The 23,697-nt window shown below is 41.9% G+C and overlaps 1 protein-coding gene across 2 annotated transcripts in view; it reads right to left on the minus strand.

Moving 5' to 3' along the window:
- Positions 1-1,337: 1,337 nt before the first annotated feature.
- Positions 1,338-23,697, minus strand: part of LOC123995702 (MAM domain-containing glycosylphosphatidylinositol anchor protein 2-like) — a 423,303-nt gene continuing 400,943 nt past the window's right edge. For both annotated transcript variants that reach the window (XM_046299372.1, XM_046299371.1), the window contains exons 16-18: positions 8,859-8,989; positions 8,640-8,739; positions 1,338-2,329 (exon numbers count right to left, since the gene is read on the minus strand). In XM_046299372.1, coding sequence (XP_046155328.1) covers positions 2,241-2,329; positions 8,640-8,739; positions 8,859-8,989 — 320 coding nt within the window. In that variant the 3' untranslated portion in view covers positions 1,338-2,240. The remainder of the gene's footprint in view (positions 2,330-8,639; positions 8,740-8,858; positions 8,990-23,697) is intronic.

Genomic DNA, 23,697 nt, shown 5'->3' on the forward strand with positions numbered 1-23,697 from the left:
CACAACATTATATTCATTAATAGTTCTGTTCTTTTCTTTTAAAAAGTCAGTTCGGCTGGGATGGAGACTCTTTCGGAAACAGCGAGGCAATCAATCGACTGTCTTTGTCCTCATACAGTATGTGTTCTCTGACTGTCTTTCTGAGAATCTCCACAGCCCTTCCTCTCTTAGTAGTCCATCGCTTTCACCCCTCCTGTCCATTTATACTAACTCCTTTAATGAAACGGCCACAACTGCCTGGTTTGTGACATCTTGCAATAGTCCTGGGACCTAGGCCCCCCGGTCTGCCTGACTATCCCCCAGCTTGCCCTAAAACACACACACACACTCACACACACACAATTTCAACTGAATCCCTTTGAGGAAGCGTGCTTTCCACCAGCACATGTGGGGCAAAATAAACATGTAGAAAATAGCCCATCAGTGGAAACATCACCATCACTATCATCATCATAGGTGTGTTTGGTCTTACCATCCAGGCTAACAGTTCGGTCTGTTCTGTTGTTTGTGATCTGAAGGCACTTTGTTTCATGGCAGGAAGTGGCTTCTGTTCCTCAGCTGCAGGGTTCGACCGACTGGGGAGACCAGAGACACCTCTCTTCTGATCTGGCTTCCGCCCTTCCTTGTTGCGCTCTATCCTCTACTCCTACCCTCCACCTCTTTCCCCTCTGCCCTCCACCTAGCCTTCAACTGTCTGTTTGTCAGTCTGTCTGTCCATCTCCACCCACCTCTTTCTGACTGCTACAGACCTCCACCTCCCTATACACGTCATCTGTCCTCACCCCAAACCCTCGTCTCTTCAACTCTCTCTCCTACCCCACCCCTCTCCACCTCTATGCTACACATCTCTCCACCTCTATACCCCACACCTCTCCACCTCTATGCCACACACCTCTCCACCTCTATGCCACACATCTCTCCACCTCTATGCCCCACCCCTCTCCACCTCTATGCCCCACCCCTCTCCACCTCTATACCCCACCCCTCTCCACCTCTATACCCCACACCTCTCCACCTCTATACCCCACACCTCTCCACCTCGATACCCCAAACCTCTCCACCTCTGTATCCCACACCTCTCCACCTCTATGCCACACATCTCTCCACCTCTATGCCCCACCCCTCTCCACCTCTATGCCCCACCCCTCTCCACCTCTATACCCCACACCTCTCCACCTCTATACCCCACACCTCTCCACCTCTATACCCCACACCTCTCCACCTCTATACCCCACACCTCTCCACCTCTATACCCCACACCTCTCCACCTCTATACCCCACACCTCTCCACCTCTATGGCACACCCCTCTCCACCTCTATACCCCACACCTCTCCACCTCTATGCCCCACACCTCTCCGCCTCTATGGCACACCCCTCTTCAACTCTCTCTCCTACTCCTCTCCATCTAACCTACAGACCCTGAGTCTGGAGCCTGCCTGGGGTTTGCCTGGAGTCTGCCTGGGGCCTGCTTACTTGGCCTCATATACCCTCTGTTGGCCACTTGGACTGGTGAGGACAGAGTTGTGAAATACTTAGGCAGCTACTGGGCAAGAGGGGAGAGAGAGCTGGGATAGATAACTAAATGTCCAAGTTTCTGTTTTCTACTGCACAGCATCATGTCGAGAGAGAGACATGTCAAGGTGTGAAGGTCAGGGTGGCTGGGCAGAGTGAAAATTGTCCTTGATGTGTATCAGGTGCAACTCCAAAAAGATAAGACAGACAGAGAAAAGCTTCAATTCCATGTGTTTTTTAAAGCCGAGGAAAAGTAATTTTGTTCCTCAAAAAGTCCCCAATGTCTCAATTCCCACTTACCTTTCAATTTAAGTTTCCTGGCGGGCAAAATTGTTCTTGTGCTTTACAAATAGTTTTCCCGCTGCGCTTGTGAACACTCTCACTAAAGTCCAGGCATCTCAACACTTGGCTTTGCTTTGCTCCATTAAAAAAGTGCTCACAATCCTGCGCTTGAGGAGCAATTTTCTGGAAAAGTTGTCTCTTTAAAAAAAATTGCGGATCTTATTTTATTTTGTTTTATGTGGTATTTTTTTTCCTTTTTTCCGTCTGTTTTAAAGATTTTCGTCCCTCTTGGTGGTCTGTGTTTGGATTCCCTCGCCGCCGCCTTCTGAATGCATGAATCTTTGGTGATTGGATGCTGAGGATACAATAACACAGACACCAGGGCCGAGGTCGGGCCCGAGACCGGTTCGGCCCGTTTGCCTCCGCCAGATGGCGCAGGGCAGGGTCACCTATGACCCCACCGGAAGGTCATCGCCAAGGTGACACTCAGCAGCCATATATAGGCAGATGTAGATGGGGCAGCGGATCTGAGATCTAAAGGGGCGGAGACAGAGTTAAACATTTGTTCAATAACATTTGGCATCATCATCAAATCTGTTTCCTCCCAAAAATATCTCCAGTAATAATATCCAGTAATTCTTTGTTAAAATGAGACATTAGAAGAACTTTCATTAAAACACATGCTGTTGCCATGGTGGCAGTCAGGATCATGTAATATTCATGGTGAGAGATGGTAAATCCATAATGCATGGAGAGAGTCTGTCCTCGACCTGGGAGACTAACTCCTTAACTACTAATGAAGTGATTAAACTGATCTGAATGATAATGGAGCCAGATGCACTGCAGACAAACATTGTCTGAAACTACTGCCAGTAGATTGCTTGGACTTGACATGGTTTAGTTTACTAGTTTACTTTATTAAGATATTACTCCTGGATATTGTAACTGGAAATATTTTGTTTTACATATTTTGTTTTACAAAGTAGATGTTGAAATAGTCACCAGTTATGCTCAAAATCTTATTCATAGCGACAGCTCAGTCTGATTGTGTAATTCATTTCTCAGTTTTGATTTTCCAGTTAAGTAACACAGGTATTGTGAGAACAAGTGAGTAGGAATGTATTCATTTGACAAAAAGCAATATCACAATTTGTTCGTTACAATTGTTCACAAGTGATTCCCTTTATTCAATTCCAAGAAAAATATATCAACACTCCTTCAATCTGTTAACTTAAAATCAAATTCAAACTAAGAAGTTTATTTCCCAGGAGTGTGTGGTGTGTTTGTGTGTGAGAGAGTGTGTGTCCATTTAGAAGCTGACTTTAATCAGACTTCCTCTCCCTCCTGCAGTGAGCAACACAGTCCTACTTCTCCTCCTGTTATCTTGTCAATATGGCCGCCTCGTCAATTGCAAGCCATTACCTGTCATGCTTTTCTATTTTTGCTCTCTCTCTCTGTTTGTTCCTCCTTGTCTGCAATTACAGTGATCCCCTCCCCGCGGACTGTCGCTCGTTCCGTCGCTCCGTTTGGTCGGGACGGCTATCATTCATGTGATTACTGCCCTGTTGCTATGGCAACCCCACCCCTCTCTTTCTAGAGAGACACTATAGCTGCCGGTTAGAATTGGCCCTCCTGAGACAGCGAGAGTGAACAAGAGAGAGAGAGAGAGAGAGAGAGAGAGAGAGAGAGAGAGAGAGAGAGAGAGAGAGAGAGAGAGAGAGAGAGAGAGAGAGAGAGAGAGAAAGCACCTCTGCAAGACCCCCTCCTGAAGGACCTGCACCCACACCACAGCATCACCAGCCACACCCCAACCAGCTAAGACGACCCCAAGAAAACCCTGACCACACCCTATATAGGCCCCCCCATAAAAAACCTACAGCATTCCCTCCCCCATATGCCCCCTTAGACACAACTACGACAACATAACCAACAAAAACGGGCCACAACTCCTGCAGCTCTGTCGGATGCTGGGTATGTAAAGAGTCAATGGTAGGCTTTGAGAGGACTCCTATGGTAGGTACACCTATAGCTCATCTCTTGACAGTAGTACTGTAGACTACTGACCTAAACCCAGATTCCCTTAAAGTGTTCACAGTCAGTCCACTGACACCCCTATCAGATAACAGCAAATTCATGCTCTACTTGAACGGTGCTATGCTCAATCATGAGGCATCAAAGCCAAAGGAACTGAATAATATCAACAAATGGTATAGATGGAAGGAAAATAGTGTGGAAATCTACCAAAAAAAACAATTAGGATACAACAAATTCAATCCCTTCTCGACAATTTCCCAGACAAAAGGTTTCACTGTAATAGTGAAGGTGTAAACTTGGCAGTAGAAAACCTAAACAGTATTTTTGACCTCTCAGCTTCCCTATCAAATAAAAAAAGTTCAAGCTGACAACCTAAGAAAATGAACAACATTGACAAATGTTTTGATAAAGAATGCAAAAACCTAAGAAAGAAACTGAGAAACCTATCCAACCAAAAACATAGAGACCCAGAAAACCTGAGCCTATGCTTTCACTATGGTGAATCACTAAAACAAGACAGAAATACACTACGGAAAAGAAGGAACAGCACATCAGAAATCAGCTCAATGTAATTGAAGAATCCATAGAATCTAACCAGTTCTGGAATATTGGAAACAAACAAAAACACGAAGAGTTATCTATCCAAAATGGAGATGTATGGATACATCACTTCTCCAATCTTTTTGGCTCTATAACAAAGAACAAACAGCAAAAACATATACAAGATCAAATACAAATCTTAAAATAAACTATTAAAGATGACCAGAAGCCACTGGATTCTCCAATTACATTACAGGACAAAATACAAACCCTCCAACCCAAAAAGGCTGTGGGGTTGAAGGTATCCTCAATTCAATTATAAAATATGCAGACCACAAATTCCAATTGGCCGTACTTAACTTCTTAAGGTATAGGGGGCAGCATTTTCACTTTTGGATAAATAGCATGCCGAATTTCAACTTCCTGCTACTCATGCCAAGAATATAAGATTTGCATATTATTAGTAGATTTGGATAGAAAACACTCTGAAGTTTCTAAAACGGTTTGAAACATGTCTGTGAGTATAACAGAACTTATGTAGCAGGCAAAACCCCGAGGACTAACCGTTCAGATTTTCTTTTTAGGTCTCTGTCTGTTCACTGGGTTCTCATTGGCAAATTATATTTCTTAGGAACCTGTGTTCAGTTCCTACCACTTCCACTGGATGTCACCAGTCTTTGGAATTTGGTTGAGGTTATTAATTTGTGCAGTGAAGAAGTATGCCATTTAGGAACTGCGTAACACTGTTGTTGAGAGTTGGCCAAGACATGAAACATAGTGTTAGTTTCCTCTCGTCCTCTATTGAAAACAGATTCAATTTGATCGATTATTAACGTTTAAAAATACGTAACCTCTTGAACCTATGGGGGCGCTATTTCATTATTGGATTAAAAAACGTGCCCGTTTTAAGCGCAATATTTTGTCACAAAAAGATGCTCGAAAGATGCTCGAAAGAAAACACTCTGACGTTTCCAAAATGGCAAAGATATTATCTGTGAGTGCCACAGAACTGATGCTACAGGCGAAACCAAGATGAAACTTCAAACAGGAAATTAGCAGAATTTTTGAGGCTCTGTTTTCCATTGTCTCCTTATATGGCTGTGAATGCGCCAGGAATGAGCCTGCCCTTTCTGTCGTTTCCCCACGGTGTCTGCAGCATTGTGACGTATTTGTAGGCTTATCATTGGAAGATTGGCCATAAGAGACTACATTTACCAGGTGTCCGCCCGGTGTCCTTTGTCTAAATTGGTACGTAATCTTCAGCTGCAGGCATTTTCCCATGGGATTCAGAGGAGAAAGCACACTTCCACGAACGATATATCATCGAAGAGATATGTGAAAAACACCTTGAGGGTTGATTTTAAACAACGTTTGCCATGTTTCAGTCGATATTATGGAGTTAATTTGGAAAAATGTTTGGTGTTTTGATGACTGAATTTTCGTTTTTTTTTGGTAGCCAAACGTGATGTACCAAACGGGGCGATTTCTCCTATACAAAGAATATTTTTGGACAAACTGAACATTTGCTATCTAACTGAAAGTCTCCTCATTGAAAACATCCAAAGTTCTTCAAAGGTAAATGATTTTATTTGAATGCTTTTCTGTTTTTTGTGAAAATGTTGCCTGCTGAATGCTAACGCTAAATGCCACGCTAGCTATCAATACTGTTACACAAATGCTTGTTTTGCTATGGTTGAGAAGCATATTTTGAAAATCTGAGATGACAGTGTTGTTAACAAAAGGCTAAGCTTGAGAGCTAGCAGATTTATTTCATTTCATTTGCGATTTTCATGAATAGTTAACGTTGCGTTATGGTAAGAGGCTGTAGTCATTATCCCGGATCCGGGATGGCTCGATGCAAGAAGTTAAAGTTGTATTACAAAAGTAGTTTGAAATATTTTGGCAAAGTTTATAGGCAACTTTTAAAATATTTTGTAGTGACGTTGCGCATTTTGGAAGCTGTTCTTTTCTGGATCAAACGCGTCAAATAACTTGACATTTTGGATATATATGGACGGAATTAATCAAACAAAAGGACCAATTGTGATGTTTATGGGACATATTGGAGTGCCAACAAAAGAAGCTCGTCAAAGGTAAGGCATGTTTTATATTTTATTTCTGCGTTTTGTGTAGCGCCTGCAGAGTTGAAATATGCTACCCTCTTTGTTTACTATTGTGATAATAGCTTCTTATGCTTTCGCCGAAAAAGCCTTTTTAAAATCTGACACGTTGGCTGGATTCACAACGAGTGTAGCTTTAATTGAGTATCTTACATGTGTGATTTAATCAATTTATTTGAATGGCCAAGAGGCCAAGTGGGACGTGAGCCTCCCTATCCTAGAGAGGTTCAACTCTTTAACATCATCCTCAGCTCTAGCATATTCTCCAATATTTGGAACCAAGGTCTGATCATCCCAATCCACAAAAGTGACCCCAATAACTACCGGGGATATGCGTCAACAGCAACCCTGGGAAAATCCTCTGCATTATCATTAACAGTGGAATCGTACATTTCCTCAGCTAAAACAATGTACTGAGCAAATGTCAAATTGGCTTTTACCAAATTATCGTATGACAGACCACATATTCACATATAACAAACTAAAATAAAGGCAAAGTCTTCTTATTCTTTGTTGATTTAAAAAACGTTCGACTCAATTTGGCATGAGGGTCTGTACACAAACAACAAGTGTGTAGTTAAAATTGTCAAAAAACACACACATTTCTTTCCACAGGGCTGCGGGGTGAGACAAGGATGCATCTTAAGCCCAAACCTCTTCAACACACTGTATATATCAATGAATTGGCGAGGGCACGAGAACAGTTTGCAGCACCCATTTTCACCATACTAGAATCTGAAGTCAAATGTTTACTGTTTGCTGATGATCTGGTGCTTCTGTCACCAACCAAGTAGGGCCTACAGCAGCATCTAGATATACAAATTCCATCTAGCCATCATTGCCCTAGAGCATACAAAAAACGATACATACCCCGGCCTAAACATCAGTGCCACAGGTAACTTCCACAAAGCTGTGAACAATGTGAGAGACAAGGCAAGAAGGGCATTCTATGCCATCAAAAGGAAAATAAAATTCAACGTTAAATTAGGATCTGGCTAAAAATAATTGAATCAGTTATAGATCCCATTGCCCTTTATGGTTGTGAGGTCTGGGGTCCACTCACCAACCAAGAATTCACAAAATGGGACAAACACCAAATTGAGACTCCGTATGTAGAATTCCGCAAAAATGTTCTCTGTGTACAACGTAAAAGACCAAATAATGTATGCAGAGCAGAATTCGGCCGATACCCTCTAATGATCAAAATCATGAAAAGAGCCGTTAAATTCTACAACCACCCAGGAAGAGATTCCCAGACCTTCCATAACACAGCCATCACCTACAGAGAGGTGAACCTGGAGAAGAGAAAGCTGGTCCTGGGGCTCTGTTCACAAACACAAACAGACCCCACAGAGCCCCAGGACAGCAACACAATTAAACAACCAGTTCATGATAAAACAAAAAGATAATTACTTGACACATTGGAAAGAATTTATAAAAAACAGAGCAAACTAGAATTATATTTGGCCCAGAACAGAGAGTACATTGTGTCAGAATACTTGATCACTGTGACTGACCCAAAATTAAGAACATTTTTCACTACGTACAGACTCAGTGAAATACCACAGTGTGCAAATACAGGAGAAGATTTGTGATCTGTTGCCACAAGAAAATGGCAACCAGTGAAGAACAAACACCATTGTAAATACAATCTATATTTATGATTATTTATTTCCCCTTTTGTACTATTGGCACATCATTACAACATTACAACATATAGACATAATAATCTTTTGGAACTTTTGTGAGTGTAATGTTTACTGTTGGTTTTTGATTGTTTTCTTCACTTTTGTTTATTATCTATTTCGCTTGCTTTAGCAATGTAAGCATATGTTCCCGTGCCAATAAAGCCTCTTAAAATGAATTGAGAGACAGAAAAGATCTACAACCAGCTTACTATGTCTTCCCCAAAATCTTAACTGACTTGAGAACTGACCTTACATAAGCATCTGAAATCAAATCAAAGTGTACTGGTCGAATACACAGTTTTGCTAATGTTATCGCAGGTGCAGCAAAAAGCAGCTCTAGGCACACTTGTAAGATGATCTTACCCTCTCCCAAAGCCTTATCTTATCCATCAGGGTGTTAAACATACAACCATCTTCAGATGAGCAACTAGGGATAAACTCCTCTTATGCTTCTGTACTCACTAACGGCCGGTAGATCTCTACACTCCCCCTCCTCCAGGGTGACATCATCAATTGCGATATCCCCCTCAATACCAGGACCTCGAATACCCTCCAGCACCACCTGAGGTGGGAGAAAAAGAGAGAGATGGAGAGAGATAGCTGTTATAGACATAGACTTTAAGTTGGGATTCTTCCCCTGACTGACTCCCGAATCATCCAATCACACAAGGTTTTACTCACCTGGAAAGAGGCAGTTGGGTGGATGCTAACTTTGGCCTGTTTCCAGTGGTCGCCTTGGTTACCGCTCAGTGACCAGGTGGGCCCCTCTGTCGCTGCATGACCCTTCTGTCTCAGGAGTGCGTTCAGGGTCCCTACAGATAAGAGAGACCACACGGTCACACACGGTCAAACTCAGCCAGAGACTGTGACACGCAGTCAGAGCCGCCTCAAGTGTTGCCAATAATCATCTCCATAATGTGATATTGCAGCAAGCTTTTCAGGGTCCCTGCAGAAGAAAGATACCACACGGTTAGATATGGCCAGACACGTTCAGAGAGGTTCAGAAAGTCAAATGCTTAAGGGCTTTGAGTGATTCCATATCACAGTATGAATCAGGATATGTATTTTTCAACAAATGCTTAGGCCATGAGTTCCCAAACTATTTTGGCCTGCGACCCCATTTTGATATCACTTTTTTTTTGTGACCCCACCATGTAAAGAAAATTATGCAATCAACAGCCAATGTTAACTTTTTAATTTGGGCTATGACAGTCTATTAGAAATCGGTCTGACAGTGCTTTGGACAAGATTTATATCTGAAGATGGTTTGAAGTGACTGAAATGCATCAGAAAGGTATTGGGTTCAGAAGATCACCAGGCAATAAAGTTGTATGATCTTCTGCGTAGAAAATAATTTAATCCCCCCCCCCCCCATGTGATTTAGTGCTTGGTCTTGTCCACTCGGTTCTAATGGCTTGTGGGCATAATAAAGGGACACAGTACTTACATACAGTTGAAGTCGGGAGTTGACATACACTTAGGTTAGAGTCAAAAAAACTTGTTTTTTAACCACTCCACAAATTTCTTGTTAACAAACTATAGTTTTGGCAAATAGGTTAGAACATCTACTTTGTGCATGACTGTCACGCCTTGGTCTTAGTATTTTGTGTTTTCTTTATTTGTTTGGTCAGGCCAGGGTGTGAAATGGGTTATTGTGGTGTGTTTTTGTCTTAGGGGTTTGTGGGGTGTCTACGTAGTCTATGGCTGCCTGAGGCGGTTCTCAATCAGAGTCAGGTGATTTTCGTTGTCTCTGATTGGGAACCATATTTAGGCAGCCATATCCTGTGAGCGATTCGTGGGTGATTGTTCCTATCTTTGTGTTTGCACCAGATAGGGCTGTTTCGGTTTTCATTATTTCATTTAGTTATTTTTGTAGTTTCTGCATGTATAGTTTTCCGTCATTAAAACATATCATGAATCATGATCACGCTGCATTTTGGTCCGATCCCTGTTCTACCTCTTCGTCAGAGGAGGAGATAGGAGAGCCGTTGCAATGACAGAAGACATTTTTCCAACAATTGTTAACAAATTATTTCATAAATAACTCACTGTATCACAATTCTCGTGGGTCAGAAGTTTACATACACTAAGTTGACTGTGCCTTTAAACATCTTGGAAAATTCCAGAAAATGATGTCATGGCTTTAGAAGCTTCTGATAGGCTAATTGACATCATTTGAGTCATTTGGAGGTGTACCTGTGGATGTATTTCAAAGCATACCTTCAAACTCAGTGCCTCTTTGTTTGACATCATGGGAATATCTAAAGAAATCAGCCAAGACCTCAGAAAAAAACATGGTAAACCTCCACAAGTCTGGTTCATCCTTCATCCTAATTTCCAAACACTTGAAAGTACCACGTTCATCTGAACAAACAATATTACACAAGTTTAAACACCATGGGACCACTCAGCCATCATACCACTCAGGAAGGATACGTGTTCTGTTTCCTAGAGATGAACATACTTTGGTGCGAAAAGTGCAAATAAATCCCAGAACAACAGCAAAGGACCTTGTGTAGATGCTGGATGAAACAGGTACAAAAGTATCTATATTCACAGTAAAACGAGTCCTATATCAATATAACCCGAAAGGCCGCTCACCAAGGAAGAGGCCACTGCTCCAAAACAGCCATAAAAAAGCCAGCCTACGGTTTGCAACTGCACATGGGGACAAAGATCATACTTTTTGGAGCAATGTCCTCTGGTCTGATGAAACAAAAATAGAACTGTTTGGCCATAATGACCATTGTTATGTGTGGAGGAAAAAGTGGGAGGCTTACAAGCTGAAAAATGCCATCTCAACCATGAAGCACGGGGTAGGCAGCATCATGTTGTGGGAGTGCTTTGCTGCAGGAGGGACTGGTGCACTTCACAAAATAGATGGCATCATAAGCGAGGAAAATTATGTGGATATTTTGAAGTAACATCTCAAGACATCAGTCAGGAAGTTAAAGCTTGGTCACAATTGGTCTTTCAAATTGACAATGACCCCAAGCATACTTCCAAATTTGTGACAAAATGGCTTCAGGACAACAAAGTCAAATTATTGGAGTGGCCATCACAAAGCCCTGACTCCAATCCTATAGAAAATGTGGGGGCAGAACTGAAAAAGCGTGTGCGAGCAAGGAGGCATACAAACCTGACTCAGGTACACCAGCTCTGTCAGGAGGCATAGGCCAAAATTCACCCAACTTATTGTGGGAAGCTTGTGGAAGGCTACCCGAAACATTTGACCCAAGTGAAACAATTTAAAGGCAGTGCTACCAAATACTTATTGAGTGTATGTCAACTTCTGACCCACTGGGAATGTGATGAAAGAAATACAAGCAGAAATAAATAATTCTCTCTGCTATTATTCTGACATTTCACATTCTTAAAAAAAAAGTGGTGATCATAACTTACCTAAGACAGGGAATTTTTACTAGGATTAAATGTCAGGAATTGTGAAAAACTGAGTTTACATGTATTTGGCTGAGGTGTATGTAAACTTCCGACTTCAACTGTACGTGTTCCTGAGAGTCTTATATTTCAGTGATGGGGTCATAATATTTTGTAGCTTAAAGCATTCAAAAGATTGAGCCACATCTGTAGGAAGAAAACAGAATCTGCTTTGATTAGTACAACCACATCTAGTGGCTACTGGAGGTCACTGACTTAACCCCAGGTTCTATGAACCAACCGCAAATCAATTCAGGTGACCCTGCATGGAGTTTTGTCCCCTAGTTTGGAATACCCTGCCTTAGGCCAACTCTTAACAAAAGCAGCTTCTACCGCCTGATATTCAATATAATATGGTCATTTAGTAGATACTTTTATCTGTGACTTACAGCTAACACATGAAGGCACACAAAGGAATCGAACCCACAACCCTTTTGTGATTGGAGACATTGCCCTATTTAAGGTGCCGTCTTTCTGAAGGGACGATAAACAGGTGCCCTGACTCTCTGTGGTCACGAAAGATCCCATGGCACTTATCATAAGAGTAGTGGTGTTAACCTCGGTGTCCTGACTAAATTCCCAATCTTGACCCTCATACCATCATGGCCACCTAATCATTCCCTTCTCCAAATGGCTCATTCTGTAAATTAGAATGTGTTCTCAGTCAACTTAGCTGGTAAAATAAGGATAAAATAAAATATCGCTAGTTCCATGCTTCAACCAATTGAGACATAATCTACGCCACAATTTAATCTACATCATGAGTTGCTAGGGGCAGAATTTTCACTTTTGGATAAATAGCGTGCCCAATTTCAACTTCCTGCTACTCATGTTAGGAATATAAGATATGCATATTATTCATACATTTGGATAGAAAACACTCTGAAATTTCTAAAACTGTTTGAATCATGTCTGTGAGTATAGCAAAACCCCGAGGACTATCTGTTCAGAATTTTTATTTTTTCCCACCTCTTTGTTCCCTGAATTGTCTTTGCCAAGGGATAATTCATAGGAACCTGTGTTCAATTCCTTCCACTTCCACTGGATGTCACCAGTCTTTGGAATTTGGTTGAGGTTATTCCTTTGTGCAATAAAGAAGTAGGCCAACTCGGGAATTGGGGACAGTTTTGTGAGTTGCGCAAGCCGTGAAAAGCAGCGCTGGTTTGTTTTCTTTCCTGTATTGAATACAGATTGCCCCGTCTACAATTTGATCGATTATTAACGTTTAAAAATACCTAAAGTTGTATTACCAAAGTAGTTTGAAAATTTTTGTAGTGACGTTGCGTTTTTGTAAATGTTTTTTTTCTGGATCAAATGCGCTTTATAAATGGACATTTTGGATATATATGGATGGAATTAATCGAACAAAAGGACTAATTGTGATGTTTATGGGACATATTGGAGTGCCAACAAAAGAAGCTCGTCAAAGGTAATGCATGTTTTATATTTTATTTCAGCGTTTTGTGTACGCCTGCAGGGTTGAAATATGCTATCTCCTTTGTTCACTGCTGGTGCAGATGGTGTAGGCTATCATATAATAGCTTCTTATGCTTTCAACGAAAAACATTTTAAAAAACTGACATGTTGGCTGGATTTACAACGAGTGTAGCTTTAATTGAGTATCTTACATGTGTGATTTAATGAAAGTTTTAATTTTATAGCATTTTATTTGAATCTGGTGCTCTGCCTTTTCCCTGGCAATTGGCCAGTTGAGACATTGCATCCCGCCTGTCCCTAAGAGGTTTTAAAAGGCCAAATGCACATGTTTTTATCTCAATATCAAATCATTTCTGGGTAACAATTAAGTATATTCCTGTAATTACTGTAATAGCAAGAAGCAGCAAGCTGCACTGGGGATAGGATACAGAAAAAGGGCAAGCAAGAAACAGACATCAAATCAAATTGTATTAGTCACATGTTCCGAATACAACAGGTGTAGTAGACCTTACAGTGAAATTCTTACTTACGCACACCTAACTGAAAATGCAGTAAAAAAATAAAAAAATAAATATGAATAATAATAAGAAATAAAAGTAACAAGTAATTAAGGAGCAGCGGTAAAATAACAATAGCAAGGCTATATACATGGGGGTACCAGTACAGAGTCAATGTGCGGGGGCACCGGTTAGTCGAGGTAATTGAGGTAATATGTACATGTAGGTTGAGTTATTAAAGTGACTATGCATAGATGATAACAACAGAGAGTAGCAGCAGTGTAAAATAGGGGGGAGGGGCAATGCAAATAGTCTGGGTAGCCATTTGATTAGAAATCCAAGAGTCTTTTGGCTTGGGGGTAGAAGCCCTCTTCGACCTAGACTTGTCGCTCCAGTACAGTCTATGACTAGGGTGGCTGGAGTCTTTGACAATATTTAGGGCCTTCTTCTGGCACCGCCTGGTATAGAGGTCCTGGATGGCAGGAATCTTGGCCCCAGTGATGTACTGGGCCGTACGCACTATCCTAGTAGTGCCTTGCGTTCGCAGGCCGAGCAGTTGCCATACCAGGCAGTGATGCAACCAGTCAGGATGTTCTCAATGGTGCAGCTGTACCCATGCCAAATCTTTTCAGTCTCCTGAGGGGAATAGGTTTTGTTGTGCCCTCTTCACGACTGTCTTGGTGTGCTTGGACCATGTTAGTTTGTTGGTGATGTGGACACCAAGGAACTTGAAGCTCTCAACTTGCTCCACTACAGCCCCGTCGATGAGAATGGGGGCGTGCTCGGTCCTCTTTTTTCTGTAGTCCACAATCATCTCCTTTGTCTTGATCACTTTGAGGGAGAGGTTGTTGTCCTGGTACCACATGGCCAGGACTCTGACCTCCTCCCTATAGGCTGTCTCGTCGTTGTCAAACTTAATAATGGTGTTGTCTGGCCGTGCAGTCATGAGTGAACAGGGAGTACAGGAAGGGACTGAGCACGCACCCCAAGAGGGGCCCCTGTATTGAGGATCAGCGTGGCGGATGTGTTGTTACCGGCCCTCACCACCTGGGGGCGGCCCGTCAGGAAGTCCAGGATCCAGTTGCAGAGGGAGGTGTTTAGTCCCAGGGTCCTTGGTTTATTGATGAGCTTTGAGGGCACTATGGTGTTGATCACTGAGCTGTAGTGAATTAATAGCATTCTCACATAGGTGTTCCTTTTGTCCAGGTGGGAAAGGGCAGTTTGGAGTGCAATAGAGATTGCATCATCTGTGGATTTGTCGTGGCGGTATGAAATCCTAGTGATTCTAGGGTTTCTGGGATAATGATAATCCCACTGACCCTTCCACCACTACCGTCACGAAGGGAAAGGGAAAGGAAAGTCAGTTGTACAACTGAATGCATTCAACTGAAATGTGTCTTCCGCCTTTAACCCAACCCCTCTGAATCAGAGAGGTGCGGGGGGGCTGCCATAATCAATATCCCCGATCACGACATGACGTACCAACCTCAACCGATTGTCTGATAGTGGTCTCAGTGACGAACCTAATTTGATGGGCCTAATGGGAGGGATGTAAGCTGAAAACTAGCTGCTATTGGCAGAGAGGTTTGGAACTCTCTTTGTTATTGGTCTATTAACTTTTACCACCTGGTGATTACACCAGGCAAGCTCCACCCATGCAAAAACATCTATCAGCATCTATCAGGAAATAACACTGATCACATTTTTCACACTTTTACAGTGTTAGTTTCATCAGCCCCAACCTTAATCCTTATCCTAAACCTAGCCCTAACCCCAACCTTAATCCTTATCCTTAACCTAGCCCTAATCCTTATACTAAAACTAGATCTAACCCTTATTCTAAACCTAGCACTAACCCTTATACTAAACTTTGCCCTAACCCCAACCTTAATCCTTATCCTAAACCTAGCCCTAACCCTTATACTAAACCGATATCAACAGATAGTTTGTTGATAGTATGACCATCTGTAGAGCATCTACAGATGGACTATCTGGACGATCCAAATAAAGTGTGACCTTTAAATGCTGCATAAACTTCCAACGTCAATATTGAGCACTTAACGGAACACATTACTTGATCTTAATGTCAGTTTAACAGTGGAGGTTCTAACTGGTGTCTTGAGGGGGATTTTATTGGAGAATTTAAAAAATTCACTTAAAATTCATCTCTGCCTTCTGCATTTTAAATTCCAAATCCACCTCAGCATTCTGAGCAGAAGCTTGGCGGTGAGTGGTGGCAAAGGTTAACTGGGGGTCGTATGAATTGATACATGTATTAATTCCAAAGTTCTGCCAAGTGACAATGAATTATTCTCAAAACGTAATAATAAAGTTGAATTATAAGTAAAAGCCGATAAGTGAAGAGAGTTCTTGTTTAACAAACCAACAACTTTAAGTCAATACTTTTCAATGACTCATATGCATTGAGAACGGTTTGGAATTCAGATGAGCAGCACCAGCTGAAAGTTGACATGTTCCTAAACTACAAGTCAACTGAACATTCCAGCTCCTCTGCAGACTATTCCCTCCTATATGGTGTAAAAAGCACGCCATTCACAGGTCCAATGTGTAGGATCAGTTACACTAATATTCTGGACGAGCAACTTTGATGGTCCGTAATACTGTGAGATAATGACACTGAATGCAACAGAAACGTGTGTTGAAGTGATTTACATTGGAGGAGAGCGAGAAAGATCTTTCTGAGGATGGACGGGGAGGAGAGGGGAGGGAAGGTGGAGGGAGAGGAGAGGAGAGTGTGCTGAATTATTTTGCATGACAGAGTGGAGGGATCTTGCTGAGCTAGCCATACATAGTCCGGGCTGACAATTTCTTTGAACTTATTGGACTGGACAGTAGATAGTGTAGTGATGTCTAGTGTACAGTAGATAGTGTAGTGATGTCTACTGTACTGTAGATAGTGGAGTGATGTCTACTGTGCTGTATATAGTGTAAACATGTCTACTCTGCTGTATATAGTGTAGTGATGTCTACTGTACTGTAGATAGTGTAGAGATGTCTACTGTACTGTAGACAGTGTGGAGACGTCTGCTGAACTGCAGACGGTGTGGAGACCGTGCTGATTAGATAGGTAACTAATGGGAAGGTGAGGCAGGAGAGGGGGCTCTTTATTAGCTCGCCAGGTGGTGCTAAGATAGGTAACTAATGGGAAGGTGAGGCAGAAGAGGGGGCTCTTTATTAGCTCGCCAGGTGGTGCTAAGATAGGTAACTAATGGGAAGGTGAGGCAGGAGAGGGGGCTCTTTATTAGCTCGCCAGGTGGTGCTAAGATAGGTAACTAATGGGAAGGTGAGGCAGGAGAGGGTACTCTTTATTAGCTCGCCAGGTGGTGCTAAGATAGGTAACTAATGGGAAGGTGAGGCAGGAGAGGGTGCTCTTTATTAGCTCGCCAGGTGGTGCTAAGATAGGTAACTAATGAGAAGGTGAGGCAGGAGAGGGTGCTCTTTATTAGCTCGCCAGGTGGTGCTAAGATAGGTAACTAATGGGAAGGTGAGGCAGGAGAGGGGGCTCTTTATTAGCTCGCCAGGTGGTGCTAAGATAGGTAACTAATGGGAAGGTGAGGCAGGAGAGGGTGCTCTTTATTAGCTCGCCAGGTGGTGCTAAGATAGGTAACTAATGGGAAGGTGAGGGAGGAGAGGGTGCTCTTTATTAGCTCGCCAGGTGGTGCTAAGATAGGTAACTAATGGGAAGGTGAGGCAGGAGAGGGTACTCTTTATTAGCTCGCCAGGTGGTGCTAAGATAGGTAACTAATGGGAAGGTGAGGCAGGAGAGGGTGCTCTTTAATTTAAACTTTCTTAGCATTGGTTCTGTCCAGCCCCTATTCCCCCAAATACTGTGCAAAGGAATACATTCCCTGTTAAAGGTAAAATTCTCTGCCTCTGTCATCCATACCCGCACCTGCAATCCCATACCTCTCCACACCACGGGGAATTGAGTGAAGCAGGGTGCTGCGTTCCCTCCTCCAAGAGGAGTACGTAACAGATGTCTTCTGTACTGCAGACAGTGTAGTGATGTCTAATGTACTGTAGACAGTGTAGTGATGTCTAATGTACTGTACTTTAGATAGTGTAGTGATGTCTACTGTACTGTACTGTAGATAGTGTAGTGATGTCTACTGTAGACAGTGTAGTGATGTCTACTGTACTGTACTTTAGATAGTGTAGTGATGTCTAATGTACTGTACTGTAGATAGTGTAGTGATGTCTCCTGTAGACAGTGTAGTGATGTGTACGGCACTGTACTGTAGATAGTGTCGTGATGTGTAATGTACTGTAGACAGTGTAGATATGTCTACTGTAGATAGTGTTGTGATGTCTACTGTAGATAGTGTAGTGATGTGTACGGCACTGTACTGTAGATAGTGTAGTGATGTCTAGTGTACTGTAGATAGTGTAGAGATGTCTACTGTAGACAGTGTAGTGATGTATACTGTACTGCAGATAGTGTAGTTATTTATACAGTAATGTTGACAGTGTAGTGATGTCTACTGTAGATAGTGTAGTGATGTGTACTATACTGTAGACAGTGTAGAGATGTCTACTGTAGATAGTGTAGTGATGTGTACTGTACTGTAGACAGTGTAGAGATGTCTACTGTACTGTAGACGGTGTGGAGATGTCTAATGTAGATAGTGTAGAGATGTGTACTGTAGATAGTGTTGTGATGTCTACTGTAGATAGTGTAGAGATGTGTACTGTAGACAGTGTGGAGGTGTCCACTGTACTGTAGATAGTGTAGTTATTTCTACAGTAATGTAGACAGTGTAGTGATGTCTAATGTACTGTAGATAGTGTAGTGATGTCTACTCTACTGTAGATAGTGTAGTGATGTCTACTCTACTGTAGATAGTGTAGTGATGTCTACTCTACTGTAGATAGTGTAGTTATTTATACAGTAATGTAGACAGTGTAGTGATGTCTAATGTACTGTAGATAGTGTAGTGATGTCTAATGTACTGTAGATAGTGTAGTTATTTCTACAGTCATGTAGACAGTGTAGTGATGTCTACTGTACTGTAGATAGTGTAGTGATGTCTACTCTACTGTAGATAGTGTAGTTATTTATACAGTAATGTAGATAGTGTAGTGATGTCTACTGTAGACAGTGTAGTGATGTGTACTGCACTGTACTATAGACAGTGTAGTGATGTCTACTCTACTGTAGATAGTGTAGTTATTTATACAGTAATGTAGATAGTGTAGTGATGTCTACTGTAGACAGTGTAGTGATGTGTACTGCACTGTACTATAGACAGTGTAGTGATGTCTACACTACTGTAGATAGTGTAGTTATTTATACAGTAATGCAGATAGTGTAGTGATGTCTACTGTAGACAGTGTTGTGATGTCTACTGTAGATAGTGTTGTGATGTCTACTGTAGATAGTGTTGTGATGTCTACTGTAGATAGTGTTGTGATGTCTACTGTAGATAGTGTAGAGATGTCTACTGTAGATAGTGTTGTGATGTCTACTGTAGATAGTGTAGAGATGTGTACTGTAGACAGTGTGGAGGTGTCCACTGTACTGTAGATAGTGTAGTGATGTCTACTGTAGATAGTGTTGTGATGTCTACTGTAGATAGTGTTGTGATGTCTACTGTAGACAGTGTAGGGATGTCTACTGTAGACAGTGTAGAGATGTCTTCTGTAGATAGTGTAGGGGTGTCTACTGTACTGTAGGTAGTGTAGAGATGTCTACTGTAAACAGTGTAGTGATATCTACTGTAGATTGTGTAGTGAAGACTACTGTACTGTAGATAGTGGAGTGATGTCTACTGTAGATAGTGTAGTGATGTCTACTGTAGATAGTGTAGTGATGTCTACTGTAGATAGTGTTGTGAATTCTACTGTACTGTAGATAGTGTAGTGATGTCTACTGTAGACAGTGTAGGGGTGTCGACTGTAGATAGTGTAGTGATGTGTACTGTACTGTAGATAGTGTAGTGATGTGTACTGTACTGTAGACAGTGTAGAGATGTCTACTGTAGATAGTGCAGTGATGTGTACTGTACTGGAAACAGTGTAGAGATGTCTACTGTAGATAGTGTAGTGATGTGTACTGTAGATAGTATTGTGATGTCTACTGTAGATAGTGTAGAGATGTGTACTGTAGACAGTGTGGAGATGTCCACTGTACTGTAGATAGTGTAGTGATGTCTACTGTACTGTAGATAGTGTAGTTATTTCTACAGTAATGTAGACAGTGTAGTGATGTCTAATGTACTGTAGATAGTGTGGAGATGTCTACTGTACTGTAGACAGTGTAGGGATGTCTACTGTAGACAGTGTAGAGATGTCTACTGTAGATAGTGTAGTGATGTCTACTGCAGATAGTGTAGAGATGTCTACTGTAGATAGTGTAGTGATGTCTAGTGTACTGTAGATAGTGTAGAGATGTCTACTGTAGATAGTGTAGAGATGTCTACTGTAGACAGTGTAGAGATGTCTACTGTAGATAGTGTAGTGATGTCTACTGTAGACAGTGTAGTGATGTCTACTGCAGATAGTGTAGAGATGTCTACTGTAGATAGTGTAGTGATGTCTAGTGTACTGTAGATAGTGTAGAGATGTCTACTGTAGATAGTGTAGAGATGTCTTCTGTAGACAGTGTAGAGATGTCTACTGTAGACAGTGTAGAGATGACTACTGTAGACAGTGTAGAGATGTCTACTGTAGATAGTGTAGTGATGTCTACTGTAGATAGTGTAGTGATGTCTAATGTAGATAGTGTAGTGATGTCTACTGTAGATAGTGTAGTGATGTCTACTGTAGATAGTGTAGTGATGTCTACTGTACTGTAGATAGTGTAGAGATGTCTACTGTAGATAGTGTAGATATGTCTACTGTAGATAGTGTAGTGATGTCTACTGTAGATAGTGTAGTGATGTCTACTGTACTGTAGATAGTGTAGAGATGTCTACTGTAGATAGTGTAGAGATGTCTACTGTAGATAGTGTAGAGATGTCTACTGTAGATAGTGTAGTGATGTCTACTGTACTGTAGATAGTGTAGAGATGTCTACTGTAGATAGTTTAGAGATGTCTACTGTAGATAGTGTAGAGATGTCTACTGTAGATAGTGTTGTGATGTCTACTGTAGATAGTGTAGTGATGTCTACTGTAGATAGTGTAGTGATGTCTACTGTAGATAGTGTAGTGATGTCTACTGTAGATACTGTAGAAATTTCTACTGTAGATAGTGGAGTGATGTCCACTGTACTGTAGATAGTGTAGATATGTCTACTGTAGATAGTGTAGTGATGTCTACTGTACTGTAGATAGTGTAGAGATGTCTACTGTACTGTAGATAGTGTAGAGATGTCTACTGTACTGTAGATAGTGTAGAGATGTCTACTGTAGATAGTGTAGTGATGTCTACTGTACTGTAGATAGTGTAGTGATGTCTACTGTACTGTAGATAGTGTAGAGATGTCTACTGAAGATAGTGTAGTGATGTCTACTGTAGATAATGTAGTGATGTCTACTGTACTGTAGATAGTGTAGAGATGTCTACTGTAGTGCAGGTAGTGTTGAGTTGTCTACTGTACTGTAGACAGTGTAGATATGTCTACCGTACTGTAGATAGTGTTGTGATGTCTGCTGTACTGTAGACAGTGTAGATATGTCTACCGTACTGTAGACAGTGTAGATATGTCTACCATACTGTAGACAGTGTAGAGATGTCTACCGTACTGTAGATAGTGTTTTGATGTCTACCGTACTGTAGATAGTGTTGTGATGTCTGCTGTACTGTAGACAGTGTAGATATGTCTACCGTACTGTAGACAGTGTAGATATGTCTACCATACTGTAGACAGTGTAGAGATGTCTACCGTACTGTAGATAGTGTTTTGATGTCTACCGTACTGTAGATAGTGTTGTGATGTCTGCTGTACTGTAGACAGTGTAGATATGTCTACCGTACTGTAGACAGTGTAGATATGTCTACCATACTGTAGACAGTGTAGAGATGTCTACCGTACTGTAGATAGTGTTTTGATGTCTACTGTACTGTAGACAGTGTAGATATGTCTACTGTACTGTAGACAATGTAGAGATGTCTACCGTACTGTAAATAGTGTCGTGATGTCTACTGTACTGTAGATAGTGTAGATATGTCTACCGTACTGTAGACAGTGTAGAGATGTCTACCGTACTGTAGATAGTGTTGTGATGTCTACTGTATTGTAGATGTGGTCGTAATGACGACTGTACTAAAGATAGTTTAGTGATTTCTACTGTACTGTCGATAGGGATGTCAGTGTCATAGTGCGCAAACAGGGATTTTGATGGTGTCGAGTCCAGTTGTACATTTTTTATTGGGCTACTCACAGCGATAGGATGTGGGAATGAATGTGTGGGTGTGTGTGTTTGTTGATTATTAATGAATCTCTCCAGCCAACTCCTGCATTCCCTATACGCATGTTTTGTAATCTGTGTATGTGGAGCTGTTGCAGACTCATCTTGAAGAAACTTTGAAGTAACATTTGTATCCTATTTCTTTAAGTGCAGCCTATATAAAACAGATGAGCAATGTGCCGCGATATTCCTTACTGATGTCACAGAGCTGAATGTAGTGTAGAAGGCTTTTAATGAGTTATTCTGAAGCAGAGGAGGAAAATGTTCCATCCCTCCACTCCTAATAATTTTATTTGGGAGAATCCCTTTTCCGTAGTCTCACAACAGTAAACCCCAAAGGGAAAATCAGTTTAATACAGGATAGGATTAATTCCCTATAACCGCCAGACACTTCCCATTTTATTTGCCTAGATAGAGGAATTACAGCGCTTTAGAGAGCTAGACAGAGCACAAATAGCATTAGCACTCCTAGCTAATGAAATAGGCCTGATCCTCTGGCCACTTCACAGAGCTCCAAATAAAACATACTCTTTGGTGTGTGTGTGTTTGTGTGCTCTGACTTAATCCTGTAAACAAACGTGACACCAGCTCCCAAGGCAATCTTTGAAGTGTGCTTCAGAAAACTTGTTTAGACCCTGGCCCAGGTAGTTAGCGCCGCCCGCTAGATACATTTGGAAAGTCTCTCTCTCTCTCTCTCTCTCTCTCTCTCTCTCTCTCTCTCTCTCTCTCTCTCTCTCTCTCTCTCTCTCTCTCTCTCTCTCAGTGCATGCTGGGCGTTTTTTGGAGTTTGAGTGTTTGGTGCGGAGGGCTCTTTCCTAACTTATTTTCTTGATTCTTTCCTTTCTTTTCTTAAAATGTTTATTTTCTAAGATGGAGGGTTGATGCACTGTTTGTTTTAGTGGTACCCACTGTTTTTTTAAGTTAGGGAGGAAAAGGACAGAGTTTTAGTTTCCTGGGGTTTGAAAGGCTTGGTGTGCGTGATGGCTTAGTGGGGAGAAGACACTGCCGTTATGGCATGGATTCAGGTGTGTTCTTTAAGGTGGTGGAGGTTCTGCTAGTGGAATATTTTTAAGGGGTGTGTTGGTGCCAATTTCTCCTCTTTCTACCCCCTCGACCAGGGTCATAGTTGCAAATTTGCCTCTGTTTATTACGGATGATCAAATCAGGAAAGAGCTGAGTCGTTTTGGTAAGTTTGCTAGTGGGTTTCGTGTAATGTCTGCAGGTTTTCAGGCAGATGCTGTCAAGCATGTTGTTTCGTTCTGGAGGCAAGTATTCATGTTTCTGAATAACAATGAGCAACAGCTGAACGTGCATCTTAAAGTGAGGCATGGGGAGGGGCTCTACGCAGGGTTTGCCAGCACAAATAGTCTATGGTGCTTTGAGTGTGGGGATTTGGGGCATAAGAGCTTTGCGTGCCCACATAAAGGCCATAGACAAGATGAGGGTAAAAGCGCCAGTGGGGGAAATCGAGGTCAATGTGCAAGGGGCCATGAGACGCAGGCAGCAGAGGCTGGGTCTAGTCATGCTACAGAGAGTGGGGTAGATGAGGCTGGGTCTAGTCAGGCTATAGATGGTGGGGTAGTTGAGGCTGGGTCTAGTCATGTTATAGATGATGGGGTAGATGAGGCTGGGCCTAGTCATGTTATAGATGATGGGGTAGATGAGGCTGGGCCTAGTCAGGTTATAGTTGATGGGGTAGATGAGGCTGGGCCTAGTCAGGTTATAGATGATGGGGTAGATGAGGCTGGGTCTAGTCAGGCTATAGATGATGGGGTA

This window comes from Oncorhynchus gorbuscha, linkage group LG14, assembly GCF_021184085.1.
Source record: "Oncorhynchus gorbuscha isolate QuinsamMale2020 ecotype Even-year linkage group LG14, OgorEven_v1.0, whole genome shotgun sequence".
Taxonomy (NCBI): Eukaryota; Metazoa; Chordata; class Actinopteri; order Salmoniformes; family Salmonidae; genus Oncorhynchus; species Oncorhynchus gorbuscha.